A 16,507-nucleotide genomic window follows, 5' to 3' on the forward strand; every position below is an offset into this window, starting at 1 on the left:
GAAGTAGTTGTATATAGTTCTGTAATAAGAAAAAGCATTTCATAAGCATAAAATGTAATTACTTTGGTGAAGTCCCTTTCCCTGTCTCCTTATGAGCAGGTAAGATCTAAAAATAACAGAAGTTGATGCTTTTGGTTATCTTCAATAGTTCCTATAGATCCCAGCTCTCAGATAAAGGTAATATATGCCTCATAGTCATCCTCTGTATTGGCTCCTAGCTCCAGCTGGCTCAATTGCTTGGGTTAATCGGGAAAGCCACACCAGTGACCAAGTCATCGGTTGCACATGATCAAAACACAAATAGAAAAGTCTTGTTAATACATTAAAAATAGATTGTAGAATACAGAGCATTGTATAAACAATAATTTTAATTTGTTTTAGTTGAGAATAAGGGAGTGCTGAGTTCCAAGTAGGCTAAAGCACCAAACATCAGGCTGTTTAAATTATGTTCTCTTAACCTGAAAGTCAGGGAAGTGAATTCATTAATGCGTGGGATATCAGTCTGGGAATTTGTAGCATCAGCCTATCTCTAGCTGCAAGAAGTGTGTGTTAGGTGTAATTATATGTCATCATTCTTCATAGCATTCTGGCTTAGAAGAAATCATGTGGTCTATGTAACATGAGTTCTCACGACAGCCTGTGGCTATTACATCTTTTGTATGAAGTGGTTGGGATAATTAATAAGATTTATGCAACATGAGGATACTGGATGTAAGAATTAATGAGAACCTAATGCACAACAAAGATAAACCCAAGCTAGTGTTCCGCCCAGGAGAGTTTGCAGCCAGGGCCATGCAGCAGTGTCAGACTTCAGGGGTTGCCATTGCTTGGCTATGGCTTTGCAATATTTCCTGGCCTGAGAGAGGTGGGGAGATGGCACTGCTGACACAGTCCAGTGCCTTTAAGTAGCTAAACGATAACTTCTTTTTTTCTGATAGTGGAAAAGTTACCAGAGAAAATAAGAGATTGGTAATTTCTTGGTTTAGTGTGTGTCTGAATTCTTGCATGTAAATGAATAGATGCAATGAAACATATGTAGGTCTGTTTCTAAGATTGTGATACCCTCTGCTGGCAAATATGCGAATGTATAAAGCAAACAGCCTTACACAAGCTGCTTTACAAGTAGAGCCGAACCATCCCCTTTAGAAGGAGATAGAGTTCCTTCTGTCAAGACAGATTCCTCTTACAAATGCAACATCATCGAAAGAGAAGTGTTGCATAGTAACCTATCAATTTTGACAAAGTTTTCATGGAAAAAAATCATGTTTTTTCTGGATGAGTTAAATTTACTTTGAAGTAAAATGCTTTAACATTACGGAGAAAAACTGATTTTTTTTTCTGGGTACTTTAGTAGCCACACACTGTTATGTTGTATACCTGGCACAGAGGCAGGTGATAACCTTCTCCTCTAAGTCTACATGGCAATATGTTATTGATCATGATTAATTTTCTTACCAAAGGCATTTGGCAGCTAGGCTGCCCTGATTTAATAGTTCCCTGAATTTCTGATTATTTTTTTCCATCTTTGTTTTCCTAACTTTTCTGTCTTATAATATAAAAATGTTGAAAGGTTTGGAACAGGCTGGTGAGGGCTGTAAGCCCAGAAGCAAACACGCTCATGCCATATCAAAGTCTCACCACTTTTAAGCTTCTTGAAAGGGAAGGAATTGATTCCAGATTCTCAGGATGTGGCAAGCTGTGTTTAAAAAAAGTGCGTGCATTTATTATTTCAAGTCAGTTCAATTAGAACAGGCTTGATTCCTTCCACCCCCTGTGCCACTCAATAATTTTATAACAGGCCTGTCTGAAGGAGTAATCTGTTTGTGGGATTAGATCCATGTCTCACTTCCATAGCACCACTGCATTATCCTGTTCTCTGGCCGTTGTCACCAGGCTTCACCTCTTGTCCTTGAAATGGCAAGCGTTCCTTCACACAAGAACAGAAGTCCCTGAGAGGGTTCAGTGGCAGTAGTTGAAAATTATTTCCTGCTCGAGTTTTTATAGCCAATTTGAGAGTTTCTAATAGCTTAGTGATTGTTTAATATCTAGAAGAAGGTCATGTCTGAGCACGGGAAAGTAAACCAAGGTCTTGTGCGTTTACTTTGGTTCCTTTGGTTGATGCTGAGCAAGTCACTCCAGCTCTGTACAGTCACCAGGGTAGCAACAATTTATGTATTCATTGGAGGAGGATGAAATGTAATTAATTGGAATGCTGTGTACAGATTCAGTATCCTGCTTATTATTTTTTCTTGCGAGACTGTGTACTGCAAACCAAGGGGACAGCCTAGAGTAACCACCCATTAACTGTGCCGCCTAAAATTGTGAGTTCTTTGGCTCATAGAATGAGCCCTTTGATTTCATGTGTGAGTTTAAAAAGTTGTTCTTGAATTGAGTTCTTAGGGGGCACCAGCTCCAGTGTGGGTGGGCGCATTCATTAGTGGTACGGAAGGATATTTCACTGTATGGCTCTTCAGAAGGCGCTGAGCTGGGAGACCACCAACATGATTTCATGCAGAGGAATTTCCAGCCGTCTGACCAGAGGACTCTGCTTGTCTGGTTTGGATTTACATCAAGAAGCCAAAAATAAAAGCGCATTTAAATCATTAACTTACATGTGATTAAATGTCATTCACCTCTTTCAGTAGCTCTATCACACTTTGTGGTTAAGCACATGAGGTGGGAAATGTCTCTCTCGGTGCGCTGTGTGTGTATGTATACAGTAGATATGCACATACATGTATAGGGCTGGAATTAAAACTGCCCTACATTAGTTATATGCTGTGGAGTTATTCCTGCTAAGCAGAGAATCAGGCCCATAGTATAGGTCAGTGCACAGGCTGAACAGTGCACTGTTGTTTTTTCTAGAAGCCATCATATGCCTCTTTAAATAAACAGAAAATCAGTTCACTGCAAAACCCAGCATAGAATATTCACAGTAATACCAGCTCCATGGTGCAGACCTTTGTGGCACTTGAGCTGGGGTAGAAGCTTCTTGATGTGGTGGGGCAGCCTGTGTCGTCCTGGCAAGTGTGGTCTGTTCTGGTTCCAGCAGCAGGTCAGTGTAGGAGGGCAAAACATTTCTTCCCCAAAGGATCTCCATGCATAGTGGGGAAGGGTGGGTTGTCACCTCTCTTCCTTCCAGCCTGGATTGTCTCATCCAAAGGGGTCAGATTATAACTATAAATATGACATAGTATGTCCTGAGTCTTTGATCCTTCTGGCCTATTCTGTGCCCAAAGGCTTCACCCTATGCTCAGCAAAGCTTCTGGCAAAGCTCCTCTTGACTTTACCAGAGCAAGTTAAAAAAGCTTCTTTGAATGCCCCTGCATTGATGGGGAGTTTCCTGTGACAAGGATCTTGGATCAGACTCGAATTTGGCGCCAACATAAATGCTTTATGCTTTTTGAACAGGTTTTCAAGGTGCCATATAAATATATAGGTATAAATATAATGTGTAGATATGTTTGTGTTGTCTGCATATCAACTTGCCATTACATTTTTTCCTTCTTCCTCTTCAGTGGCAGAATTTCCCTTTTCCACTACAAAACCCCACATCTGTCCAAGGCTCAGCATGCGCCAAAATTTGTCCTGGGCTGTGACAATACCAAGTTTTCTCTGTCATGCAACCAGGAAGGACTAGAAATTGCTTTAAAATTGTTTTAAAGAAAAGGACTTGCTTTGTCATGGAGCACAACAAGAAGACAGTTGTGAAAAGTGACAGTAGTGAAGGTGTCCATGCCCATGACAGAGGAGTTGGAACTAGATGATCTTTAAGGTCACCTCTAAACCAGGCTATTCTGTGATTCTATGCCGATACTATGATTCTTTAATTTTGGCATTTTAAATCATGCAAAAAACTATTTCAGAACATTTTAAACAAGTTTTTATGACTCCCCCTGAGCTGAATAACATCAGACTCATGGTAGCTAAAGTGCCTGGCAGCTTTACAAAACCAGCCCTAATATAAAAAATACCCAGTCTTTAAAACATATGTAAAATAGCTTTTCTGCAACATTTGTGGCACATAAAGTACCAAATTCATGTTGGTGAGTGTGATATAAAGCTTTTATTGCCATTCATTTGGGATGACCCATATAACTCACTCATGATATGTTAATAAAACTGTTCTCCACTCTGTCTCTTTATAAAAACACATGTATAAAACTGCGGTGATAGTGGTGTGCTAACTTGTTAAGAAGTGCTGCAAGTTGCATTTATCATCTGTCCCATATTGCTTTATCTTCTTTCTACCCAGTAATCAAAGACTGATTCTAAAATGCCCAGAAATAGCAGTTTGCAAAATAAGCTTGCCTGAGAAATAACCTATTGAAAGTTCTCAAAAGTCATGCTGGCTAGAGGCCCAAAGCCATTGATATTGTGTCTGGTACCAGTGACAGCTTTAAGGACAAAAATCTTTTAACCTGCCAGAACTGAGAACTGAATTTTTATGTCATTAGAAGGAAGAGGTTTTCAGTTTTCTAAAATGATAACACACCATCATCTTAATCTGAGGGAATATTTCTGAACTTTTGTTCTTTTAAGACCTTGCTAACTGAGATGCAAAGATTTCATGATGAAAATGTGAAAAACACTCTTTGAAAACAACACAGAAGTAAAATTATTTTAAGTCCAAATGTGATCAGACTGCAAGCTCTTCAAGGCAGGGACTTGAGATGCCTGATTAGCAGTCTTAGGTGCAGCCATTCTGGGAATATTTGCAATTAATTTACTAACAGACATAATTTTCTGACACATCTGTGCTGAAACAACTTTGGAGACATTACATACTATAGGGAGGGAGCAAAAAAAATTAAGGACAGTATGTAATTAATTTATCTATATTAAAGATAGAGAATATGCTGAAGTCAGCGAGGTTAATATTATGCTGAAATTAAGGCACGTTCTCAAGCCTTTGCTGAATCAGGACCTATATGCACAGGCCAGGCCTAGGCTGAAACACTTGCAATGGGAACAGTAGTTGGCAGACACTCCTCTTTAAGAGGGAATTATTTCCCCTGTGTGTTTGAATATTCCTCCAAGTGCCGCTGGCTTTACTGGGATGCTTTGTTCTGTTTCCCAGCCGAGCTCCCATGCTCACACACAGGAGCAGTAGCACAGCTGGAAGTGGATTAGAGCAATCTGGCGGCTGCAGTCCTGGGAGGAATTAAGCGCCTTTGCTGCTGGAATGGGAGGCCTAAATTACATTATTACTTAGAATTGCATTTTAACTTCATTGCTCTATGGTTTTGTCCTGGTGGGTAACTCCCCTCGTCACAATATACTTGGTGCATCTTAAGAATGCTCCTCATAGCAAGGACTTAGATGAAGTTATGGCCCTACTTGGTACAGTGTCCAAATCCTATATAAGCAAATGTTCAGATTTAAACACCCTACTGGTCTTAATGTCCTGGGAGGATTGTTCACAGGCTTATATTTAGCTATTGCAGAGTAAGTTATCACATGACTGAGAGCCCAGAGACTGGCTCCTGGAAGTAAGTTTGCAAAACTGTTGATGACTTCAAAGGAAGAAGAATTGGCCCAAAATTTGTTTTTCCCAAACCAGATTTTTTGTTTTATGCATGCAAATGTTCTTCATAAAATCACAAGGAAAAGAAGAATGAGACATAAATGAAAATCAATGTTGCTAGTTTTCTTTATTAGATGAGGTCTTAAGTAGTTGACCTTTAGCTTGAAAATAGTGCTAGGAAAAAGACAACAAAATGGAATCAGAGACATAATTCTTGTCAAAATGTCCTGATTCTTCTGATTGCAGAAAAAAAATATCTGAATTTCATGGACTTTGAGGCTAGGAGGACCTTTGGATTATTTACTATCACAAGTAACAAGTCACATCCCAGTCAGTTCTGCCCTTTGATCAAACATATTAGTATTTCATCCTTAAAAGGATTTGATTTGATTGAGCAGAGAGTAGGAGAAACTGAAGTGTCTTTGGTGCACTGAAGTGTTTGGTCATTTAGGCTTTTTTTCCAGTCCTTGAGCACTGTATTACTGTTTTCCTTTGACCTCTTGCTGGAATTCCCAATGCCTTTTTTTAATTGGGGACACCAGAAATGGGAAAAATGTGCTTAGTACTTGCCGCAACAGTACAGTTGCAACAGAAGGAATGTGACCTCCCTACTAATACTTGAAATTTTTTCATACATCCAGACATAATTATAATTCTTTTTTCTTTTGCTCCTTTTGGAGAGGTTAAATTGAGGCATAATCACGATGATCCCTAAGTCATTTCATGGGGCTTGAAACAAAAAAAATCTCAAAAGCAGAGAAACAATGGAAAAGAATTAAGATGTGAGTCATTTGTAAATCTCATCATCTCACAGCTTTTTGTGTCTCTGTAATAATTTTTGAGCACAAAGGACAGACAGTACTGGAAACATTAAATAAATCTATTGGAGACTGAGATTTTCTAAGTGAACTAAGGGATTTGGAACTTAATAGCTTAAAAATGTCGTCCTCAGGTGCTGCTAGCTGGGCATTGTGTTTCCCTCTCACGTGTCTTCACCACTATTGGAATTAAATAATGTAGTTGAAAACGGTGGAGTGCAATTGGGATTATCCTGGTGTAAACAAAAGCAGAATTTATTCTTCTACATGCCTGGAATTGAAAGAAATTGATACTAAAAATTCAAGCGCCAACAGGCTGTAGAGGAACAAACTTCTTTGTTTAAATCTTGGAACACAAGGGGTCCCCATAGCACTGTCACTAAAGCCCAGCTGCACTCTCTACCAGAAGCTCACTTTAATGTAGATACCTTTGTTAGTCCCAGAATCATCTTATTTGCTCTTTGGTAGTGAAACAAAACTTTAGACTCTGGGTGAATCACAGAATCTTAAAAATCAAGATTGTGTGTGATAATGTCATGCTATAAATAATGTGGTTTTACAATCTGCAGGGCTTGAGTCTCTTAATTTTTTTTTCAAGTTTCTGATGCAAATCAGCTGCTGCCTGTCTACAGTTGGGTTAGAGACACCTGCACAAGACTAGCATCACAGAGGTCAGGATTAGGCCCTCGGGGACATGTTCTAGAACTGATGCTTGTCACTTTTGTGCTGCTACAGAGTTAAGATGATTTGTGAAATGCAAGTTTGGTGCTGTTCTTCCTGGGGCACTTGTAGGCCAGTAGTTTTACATTCACTTGCTTCCTGCCTTCAGGGTCACTTGGACTCCTAAGAGACATGGAAATGAAGCTTTCTTTTGGTGTCATTAGAACACCTGGGTTTTCTTCTTAAAAAACCAGCATTCGAAGGTGCTCCAACTGCATTCTTCGTGACTGTGTTACAAGTATTGAATTTATTTCTTGCCTCCACTGTAAAACTGAGTAAGGGAAGAAAGAACCTGAGTTTTCAGTATAAAACTAGAAACAAGTCAAAACAATCTTTCTAGATGCTTGAAAAACATGTGTTTAATTTTCTTTCAAAGACGTTATTGTTTGACCTGTTTCACTAGGTGTAATTTGGGAGTAGGACAGATGGCAATACAAAAATAGGAATATGCTGAGATGCCTCTTCTTCTTGTAATATTTACTGTTCATCCCCCCCTAACCTGAAACATATGTCCACAGCTGGTGCATTACTGCTTTACTCATGTAAAGTTTGTGGCGGAAGAATGCTTTTATTCTTATTTTGTATATAGGAATCTGCAAGGTAAAGGGTTTAAATAACTTTTATGAGGTCATGTAAAAAACCTTGAGAAGAAGAGACTCACAGCTCCTGAATCCAGACAACCTCTTAATGCTTGGACCATTGTGCTCTGTCTTAGGAAAAGGTATCTGGGGAATCAAGGTCTCAGTCTCTCTGAGACATTTTCTGTGGATTTTTTGAGACAGATATGTCAAAATATCCCAGACTTTTGGGATGAAGCTCTAATCAATCAATCCACATCATCAGGGTTTTGTAGGTGGGTTGAGGAGGGAAGGGAAGAGGGATGATAAGGGAGGGATCATCTCGCATTAGTCAGTCTAAAAGTTATATGAGTCGTTCAATAATCCTGACTTCTTTTGGGGTCAGTGGAGAGGGACATCAATCCATTTCTAAAGGGCAGTTTGATTTATCTTAAAATATGGTTTTAAAATGGAGAGAACTTCCTTTGGAGGTGCTCAGACTAATTACCTAACAATTAAATAGCTGAAGTTAGAGAAGGTGAATCTTACCCATGAGTAAATCAATAGATTTTTGGTGTGTCTCAGTTCCTAAGGTTGCATGAGGTATCTATCAGCTATATTTCAGCTCCATGTTCATCTGAGTCCTGGATGAAGTGCTCCTGGGGTTTAGCACCTCCATGTCTTTCACTGGTCATACACTGAACAACACATATGTGCCTACATATATGGAAAATACGTCCCTATTTATGCTTGGTTTACACCATGTCTGAAAGGCAACTTGTGACCAAAGTTGTGTGGCTGTTTCCGTGTATGCACCTGTGTTTTTGTGACTTATCGCACTCCTGGTGTATGCTCACCTGACCACCAACCAGGAGTAAAATAATCCCTTTTCAAGGCACAGCTCTGGGTTGTCTTGAGGATGAATATAAACTCCTGTCCTCTAAAACAACCCCCTAACCAGAAAGTGGGGTTGAAGAATAAGAGACACTAATCTGTTTTTCCCCTGTGTACATGACTAGGTAATTGTTGATTCATTAAGTGAGTAGAAACAGACAGATCACAACTTTTCCACGTAGATGTGTGGGCATTTGCCTTCATTGTGGGAACATGCAGAAGTCTCCGTTCCAGTGAATATTGAATTATTTATCTGGAGTGGAACATCTTTAACAGGAGAGGTGACTCACCCCAGAAACTCCCTTTGGCCCAGAGTTAGGCATCTAAATGCCTTGGATGCATGGGAGCACACAGCCTTCATCCTCTGCGTTTCCAATGGCTCTCTGGGTGACTGCCTACTCATTTGCTGCTCAGAGCTGGGGATTTTACAGGGCAGAAACATGACTTAAAAGGATGGTGCAATACACAAATTGGCAATGTATTTGCCCTTGGGGGAGTAAGCCCTAATATTTAAGTAACTTTTTTAAAAAATGGGAGGTATTATCCTACATCACTTGAATGAACTGTGAAATTACATTCAAAGGATAGGATTCATCTCACCTAGCTTCACCTCCCTGAAAGTTAGGTGTCTAGTCTGAGCTAGTCCTTTAGGTTTCATCTGTAATTCATGCAGTGAGAAGGGCATGTGTGGAGTGAGTCACACCAGTTTAAGTCAGGTGTCTCAGGCAGTTGGTTGGAATTACCCTCTGGATATACCTAGTCCCTCTGAGCAGAGAGGGAACCTACATAACCAGCTTAGACAAGGCACCTGACTATTAAATGGCTGAAGAGAAGAAATCAAGGCAGCACTCAAATCTCAAGGGTTATATTGAAATCACAGGGGGGAAGATAAACTGTTCAATATGTAACACAGAGTCATGTGTTTTGCAGTTGCAGCTCCTCCATGGAGAAGGATTAATCTGTCCAGATTATAATTACAATTTTCTGTTGAGCCTGCCTTATTAAAAAAAGATCAGGATGGGGAAAAAAGAGAGTGAAAATATGAATCTTTAGTCTTTAATCACACTGTCAGACTAGCAGAATGATATTATTTTCTTATCTTAAATTACTGATTCTTAACTAGTTCCCTTCTCCTACCAGAAAACAGTATTGGGTCTCATATAGTATCAAAATCTGTGAATCTGGAAGTGATCAGGAAAGGTGGTTTGTTTTTTTAAAGAAAAAATAAATCTCAGATTGTTTGATTGAGACTGTGACAATTTATATACTGTTCCTCCTTTTCCCTCATTGCGTATTTCACCAAGTTCATTTGCGTGTGTTGCAGGATAAATCTTACTCAAGGGCAGTGGAAGAAAGCAGTAAAAAGGGAAAGCATCAATCAGTGATTCATGGTAGCAGTAGGAATGGTTGTTAATTTTTGTACATGGATCATGGTTTGCTGAACTTGCCTGGGCTTGACAATTAAGAAACTTGCAGTTCTGTCGAGGTCAGTTTCAGGTAGTTTCAGATGATGGCTACAAAAGCCATGATGTTGCAGGGCTTCAGTGACTCTGAAGCCTTGTTGTCACTATGCTTACAGTGGTATTAGAAAAAGCAACACATATATTTGACTTGACTTGAAGAAAATGTTTTGTGACAAAATGTTTATTTGACAAAAAATGCCATAGGTGGTGTGAGTAACCTGAATTATTGACAAATGTGGGTGGAATTTTATGAATAATAACTGGCTTTAAAAAAAAGGTTATTCTCTTTTTAATTTGGAATTATATATTAATTTTGAAGATTACAGGCATTTTAAAAGTGATGTGAAAATTATTGAATGTCTAGGCATGACTTAGGTAACCAACCATCCTAAAACATGACTTCCTTGTTTTCATGTTTGTTTGGAAATCTTACATTATTTTGCTTCAAATTTGTTAAAAAAATTCACACTTTGCTCTCTTTTCATGTAAATCAAGTAGTTTTTATATTCAATTTGGCTAAGGAATCAATTGTTCATACTGTTCTGATTGTGCCTCCTATGCTTTGCATCTCTTCTCATAATAACTATCAAGTGAAATCCTCATCCTGCAAATGGTTCCACTCAGACACATGAAACAGAAGTCATCTTGCCTCATTTTAGCTATTTTAAATTTAGGTGGCCAGTGCCTATTCTCAAAAGAGAGAGAGAGATCGAAGCTTGTCTGATGGTAATTCAGCTTTTCCTAGGCTGCTATTTTAGGATGGAATGATTTGCCTTCCAGTGGCTCATTCAGGCCACAGAGATCAGCGTTTATGTGCTTTGTCTGCTTTGGTATTTCTCCTTGTCCCAACATTAAACAAGGAAGGAAATATTTGAAGTTCAAGGAAGGGGAAGAAGAGTCCTCATCTGACCTCTGCAAATGCTGTGGGTGTGGGCAGCCTGAATTGGTTTTACTTTTTCCGAACCATTTTTCTTTCACTACTTTCTAGTTACTTTCCATTTTACTTCAGCCTTATTTGACCCACAGAAAACAGAGCTGGAAGCAACTGATGACGCTGGAAGTTTTATGGCTGGTATTATTTCAGAGGTCAGTTTAGCTGATTATAATAGTCTCCTTTGGCGTTAAACACTGCTGGAGAAATCCTAACCCCACCGAAGTCAACAGCAAAACTTCCATGGGCTTCAGTGTAGCCAAAATTTCACCCTGAGTACCTAGTAATGAATCTTTGTTGTCTGGCCCTCCACTTGACTTGCAGGATTGCTCCACACATTACATTTTCCAATGTTTTGTTCAGTTGTGCTGTAAGTACTTCAAGACACAAGGTTTTCTCTCTGTCCCCTGGAAATAGTTGCACAGGCTAATAGCTTAAGGAAGTTTTTGCTTGAAGAGTTGAGTAACAGAGCCAAAGTCTGTTCTTGGTTGAACTGGAGTAAATATGGAATAGCTTGTTGACAATGCAGTTACTCCTCTTTTATGTCAGTATAACCAAGAGCACAATCTTGCCAATTATTAACTTTTGTTACATTATTTGTATTTCTGTGCATGTCAGAATTTGTTAATCTCATTGTTAAATATCAGGTAACCTTTTGCTGAAAACACAACATCATTGTGAATTAGGTATCATCAGCTAAATTGAACCTCACCCTGTGCATTTGACAGATGGTAATACATTCATTAAGTGTTCTGTGGTTGCTTTGAGGTTGGAAAGTGCTATTTTTCTGGCTTCTAACTCGGGATTCTTAAGTAAAGTTGTTTAAAAGCATAGTTTTAAAGGAAGAAGGAAAATCACAAAGAGCTTATGAGGTTTTTTTATTAATATCCATGTTTACTATTGGTGGGATGACAGGGCAGGACTGTGATTGCTTTAAGTTGTCTTTGGCTGTGTAAGTAGCCCAGAGTGAAGTAGTGAAGGCTGAGAGAGATGGTTTCACGGTGGATTTTGTATATACAAGGGTAGAACTTCTTGGAATTTGAAGTTATGTCAAATATATCCCTGTGAAGGCAACACGATGCTGGTGCCTTTGTGCTTGGTGATTTCACTGTCCAGAAAGATGGTTTCCAGAAGTTCAGACATCTCAACTACATCATGGATAAGCTGATGACAGGGCTTCTCTCACATACCTGGTCACATTTGGGATCTCTAAACTCATTCTGAAAGTCTGTAGGGTGAGGAAGCATTTGGAGGTAGAAATTTCAAAAGCAGCACTTCAGGAAAAGTTCTCCCCACAGCTGGTTTAGGGGACACCCAAGTGTAGAAGCGAAGACTCCACAGAACACAGAGGAACATCAGGTTGTTTAATTCAAGCCTACTCTTTTAACTTACTCATTTCAGGGAAGATTGATCCTATTCATTGGCTGTTATCAGCAAACCTGTTTAGTTATTTAATGATGTTTCCCACAGGATAAGTTGCCAAGGGAATTAGGTGCTTAGCCACTTCTGAAATTCACTGTGGGTGGTACTTTCACAAATGGGGAATTAGTAAATTTTTACTAGTCCTATCTTTCAAAATGTCTTCACCCAGTCTAGTGCTATGACTGGTGTTCACATGACCCCTGCCCTGGTGAGTGCGTGCTCTTCCCTGTGTTCTCAGTGGAGACAATGTATAGAGTCATCCAGATTTACACAAACTATCCATAGCATGGGAGGTTTGGAATGAAATCTTTCTTTTGCTGAGTTTGCTCAGTAATATGAACCCAGACAGCTCTTTCCTCAGCAAGAGACACAAAACATTCAGAGCTGTAGGATGTTCTGAAGAGGTTATTTCTTGGTCTCTGTCAACATTTATTCCCTTTTCACCTAATGCTTAAATATTGACCACGTAAGAAAGAAAATGAGATTCTTTTATGCATTCTCCTACTTTAAGTGGGGATTGCCCTGAGCACCTTCTCAAGGAACATAAACCTTCAAATCATATAGATAAATCTGAATGTCTCAGGGCACCTAGAAAGTAGGATTTGCAATATGGATATTTGCATATGAATTTCAAAAAATGCCTTGAAAGCTACCAACAGGCTTTAAAAATCTGATTCTGTGCATGTATACTCCCTTAGAAATGGCAATTTTAGAGCCTTAATTCTCTTAGTTTTTCAGGATTCTGTCACTATTCACTTAGAAGAAATGCTGTTCTCCCTTGTTCACTGCTCTTCTACTTTCCTGGCTGTTCTGAGAGATTTACTAGGATCAGAAGAATTTTGAGAAATTCAGTGGAGTCAGTGGTGTCACAAGAAGTGGTCCAGTTCTTGATTATCAGGATATGGGATAGTCCTGACCATGCAGTGGTTTCACTGTGAAATGTCAGGATCCTGTGGGTTGATTTCAGTGTGAGATGTCAGGATCCTGTGGGCAGAGTCTGTAAATTAGGTCCCAGACATGCTGAACCCTGAACCTATGTTTATTTCTGGCCTCCAATATGCAAGTGCCAAGTATGAATTCAGATAGATTTTTTTCCCACTGTCACAAACAGGCTTCTCTCCAGGCATTGTTTTTGGGTCAGCCATGATGCACTTTGATATAGCAACAAGAGCAAAAAACACCCCAAACCCTAATAAGTTCCAGAAAATTCACATAAACACACCTAACCTGCTGCTTCTGTCTCTGTACACACACTTGACCGACCCCATGGGCTAGCACAAAGCATCTAATGTCGTACTGATACTGGAATATTGCATGGATGACTTGGAGAACCAGCGATCCTACTGAATGAAGGAAATACTGGAAAATGCTCAGCATTAAGCCAATTCTCTAAAATCTGGATGAGCAAAATCAAATTAAATTGCAGTAATTTGAGTCCATTGTCTCTGCATGAATGCACTGTAAAAACACATAGTCTGAGGCTGACCAAGAGAAGGAGAACTATCTATTCAACAGGTGTAATAGGTCAAACCCAAAAGAGATTGCTGAATCTTTTGAGTGTTGCCACATGGGGGTATATGACATGCTATGCAGTTACTACCCTTCTGTAGCAGTTCTGTGATGCAGTACAGCTGCAGGCAATTAAAGGCACCACTGCCAGCATCTGACAGCAAAATGTCAGTGTCAAAATTCAATTTCAATTGATTAAATGAGGGATGGCAACACTTTTGTTTTATTGATGGCAGCACTTTAGTCACTTTAGATGCCCTGCTTTCAGAAATAAATTTTTTCCCTCCCTGCTATGTTTGTTGGGGTGTTTTCAGTTGGATCACAGTCATTTCTCCAGTCAATCAATTAAGCCAGGGTTTGTCACTGTGTCTCAGAGTCAGCCACAAAGGAGCTGGTACAGTTCCCTGGTGGTGGGCCAAGAGGCTTCAGTGGGAGCAAGGCATCAAGCGGCTTAATCTGACTTCCACTGCTGGCACAGGTTTAATGGATGTTAGAGCAGCAGAGAAATCATATTCTGTGCTGTTCAGCCCCTGCTCCCTCAGTGGCCCTCGACATGCTGCCTTTCTCTCCACATCAAAAGCACAGGAATGGCTGACAGCAGAGCCTGTGGAGCTACCTGTGCCAGCAGACCTCTCTATGAAGGGCAATTGCTACAGCCCTTTTGAAGCTTCTGTTGCACTCCATTAATATACTTAGAAGCATAGAATCATAGAATGTTTTGGGTTGGAAAGGACCTTAAAGCTCATCTCTTTCCAACTGCCTGCTATGGGCAGGGACACCTTCCACCAGTCCAGGTCGCTACAAGCCCCATCAACCTGGCCTTGAACACTTCCAGGGATGGGACATCCACAGCTTCTCTGGTCAACCTGTGCCAGTGCCTCACAGTCAAGAATTTATTTTGTATATGTAACTTAAATTTCCAGTCTTTTGGTTTGAACCCATTATTCCTTGTACTTTACTTCCTTAGGCCTTGTAGTGCTATACCACCTGAGTAACTTAACATATTGAGTAGTCTCCCCTAAGTTCAGTGGCAGTAAGTTACTCAGAGATATAAGATTTTACAGGATTAGGCTGTTAATGTTGACTCCAGGCCAGATCTGCAGCAGGTATAAATCACTCCAGGTAATTTTCTCTGGCCGAAATTCTGGCCCTAAGCCCTTAAGTCATGTTGTTATTTTTTCACATTGTAAATTTTTGCTGTTTCTTATTTATATTGCTTTAGCACTTTGGGGCACTTGTCTGGGACCAGGACTCCATCATGCTTGTCATCCTTCAAACAATTGCAAAAGGCCCTGCTTGCCCCAGAGCATTTGCAGTTTAAGCAACACACAAACCTGTGTAGAGTCATTACAGTAATTCACCTTTCTGTAAGTGCCTCATTGCACTCAAGTTTTTCTATTATCCTGCCAGTAGAGCGTAAGAACACAAATTCTCTGCCTGGGATGATATTTTTAAGTAAAAAAATTTGCACTCTAATGTATATTTTGTCTAAGTGACTTTTAAAGGCTGGAATTTGTTGAGCCAGCAGCAGTGTGGGACGTGATCTTTAGTAACTGAAGTGGACAGTCCAAAGTCTCATCTGCATTGAGACACCCTATTTGAGATATGTCAAAAAGAGAGTTTGCACCTAAGTTTAACCTGAGGTAAAGGGCATTCTGTAACACTGACTGAATATCATACCTAAGTTGCAGTATATCTCCCAGCTCCATAGAGCTCTGGTTAGTATCTTTGGAATTACTGCTATTGCCTTTAATTACTCTGAAAGCAGTTTGAAAGAAGTAAAACTATGACTTCTTAGAGCTGAAGTAAAAGTAGAAAATTCTGCTTCATGCAGTCCTACCTGGCTGCTTAGAAAAATAAAGTAGCAGCATACAGAGCTCCAGTTTTCTGTGTGATTGCCTCAACAGACCAGAAGAATATCATAGGGTGTATGTGTTTTATTGGTATTTCATACTGACGAGCTGTTCTTTTCTACCGTGATCTCTTTCACTGTTGATTTTTTTTGGGTGCTAGTTAGGAGAAGACATGGCACAAGAGGTTCCTGTGTCCCCTTTTTCTCTTGCAAGATGAGCTTTGCCCTCAGACAGACATTGCTGAGCTACCTTTTCATTGAATTTTGTACATTTTGGAGCACAAAATGACAACAAATAAATGGTTCTTGGCTTTTTTTCTAGATACTTCCATAGCCATTGACAATGAGTGTTTGCAAACAATTCTTACTCTGCCCTAATTACTTATTCACTGCTTTTTTTTGCAAAGCTCTTGAAAGAGGATTGGTGAAGGCTCTGAAGAAGTTGGATGACTACCTGAGAACCCCTCTGCCAGAGGAGATCAATGCAGGCAGCACTGAAGAGGAGAAAGTATCTAAACGCAAGTTTCTGGATGGAGAGGACCTGACTCTTGCTGACTGCAACCTTCTGCCCAAACTCCATGTTGTCAAGGTAAAAGATGTCATGTGTTGCTCGTAGAAGCATTATCTGACAATGCTTCACCCTGCTCTGACAGCTGAGTGCTAAAGCTAATGTGTATTTCAGCAGAGAGATCTGAAGTCCTAGAAGAGCAGTTTGAAACACCCTTTTATGTGTCCGGTCACTACTTAGTGACAAAACCAACATTAAGCTCTAGATATCTCTTTATTTTTAACCTGCTGGAAGTAACAGCAGGCT

At 39.8% G+C, this 16,507-nt stretch overlaps 1 protein-coding gene across 1 annotated transcript in view; it reads left to right on the forward strand.

Moving 5' to 3' along the window:
• The window catches only part of LOC103798937 (chloride intracellular channel protein 5), a gene marked incomplete at both ends in the record, with an annotated part of 21,020 nt that extends 4,738 nt beyond the window's left edge, over positions 1–16,282 (forward strand). Inside the window, one exon of the mRNA XM_009071226.1 lies at positions 16,101–16,282. Within this exon, the coding sequence (XP_009069474.1) occupies positions 16,101–16,282 (182 nt within the window). The remainder of the gene's footprint in view (positions 1–16,100) is intronic.
• Between the last annotated feature and the right edge of the window lie 225 nt (positions 16,283–16,507).

This window comes from Acanthisitta chloris, unplaced genomic scaffold, assembly GCF_000695815.1.
Source record: "Acanthisitta chloris isolate BGI_N310 unplaced genomic scaffold, ASM69581v1 scaffold7150, whole genome shotgun sequence".
Taxonomy (NCBI): domain Eukaryota; kingdom Metazoa; phylum Chordata; class Aves; order Passeriformes; family Acanthisittidae; genus Acanthisitta; species Acanthisitta chloris.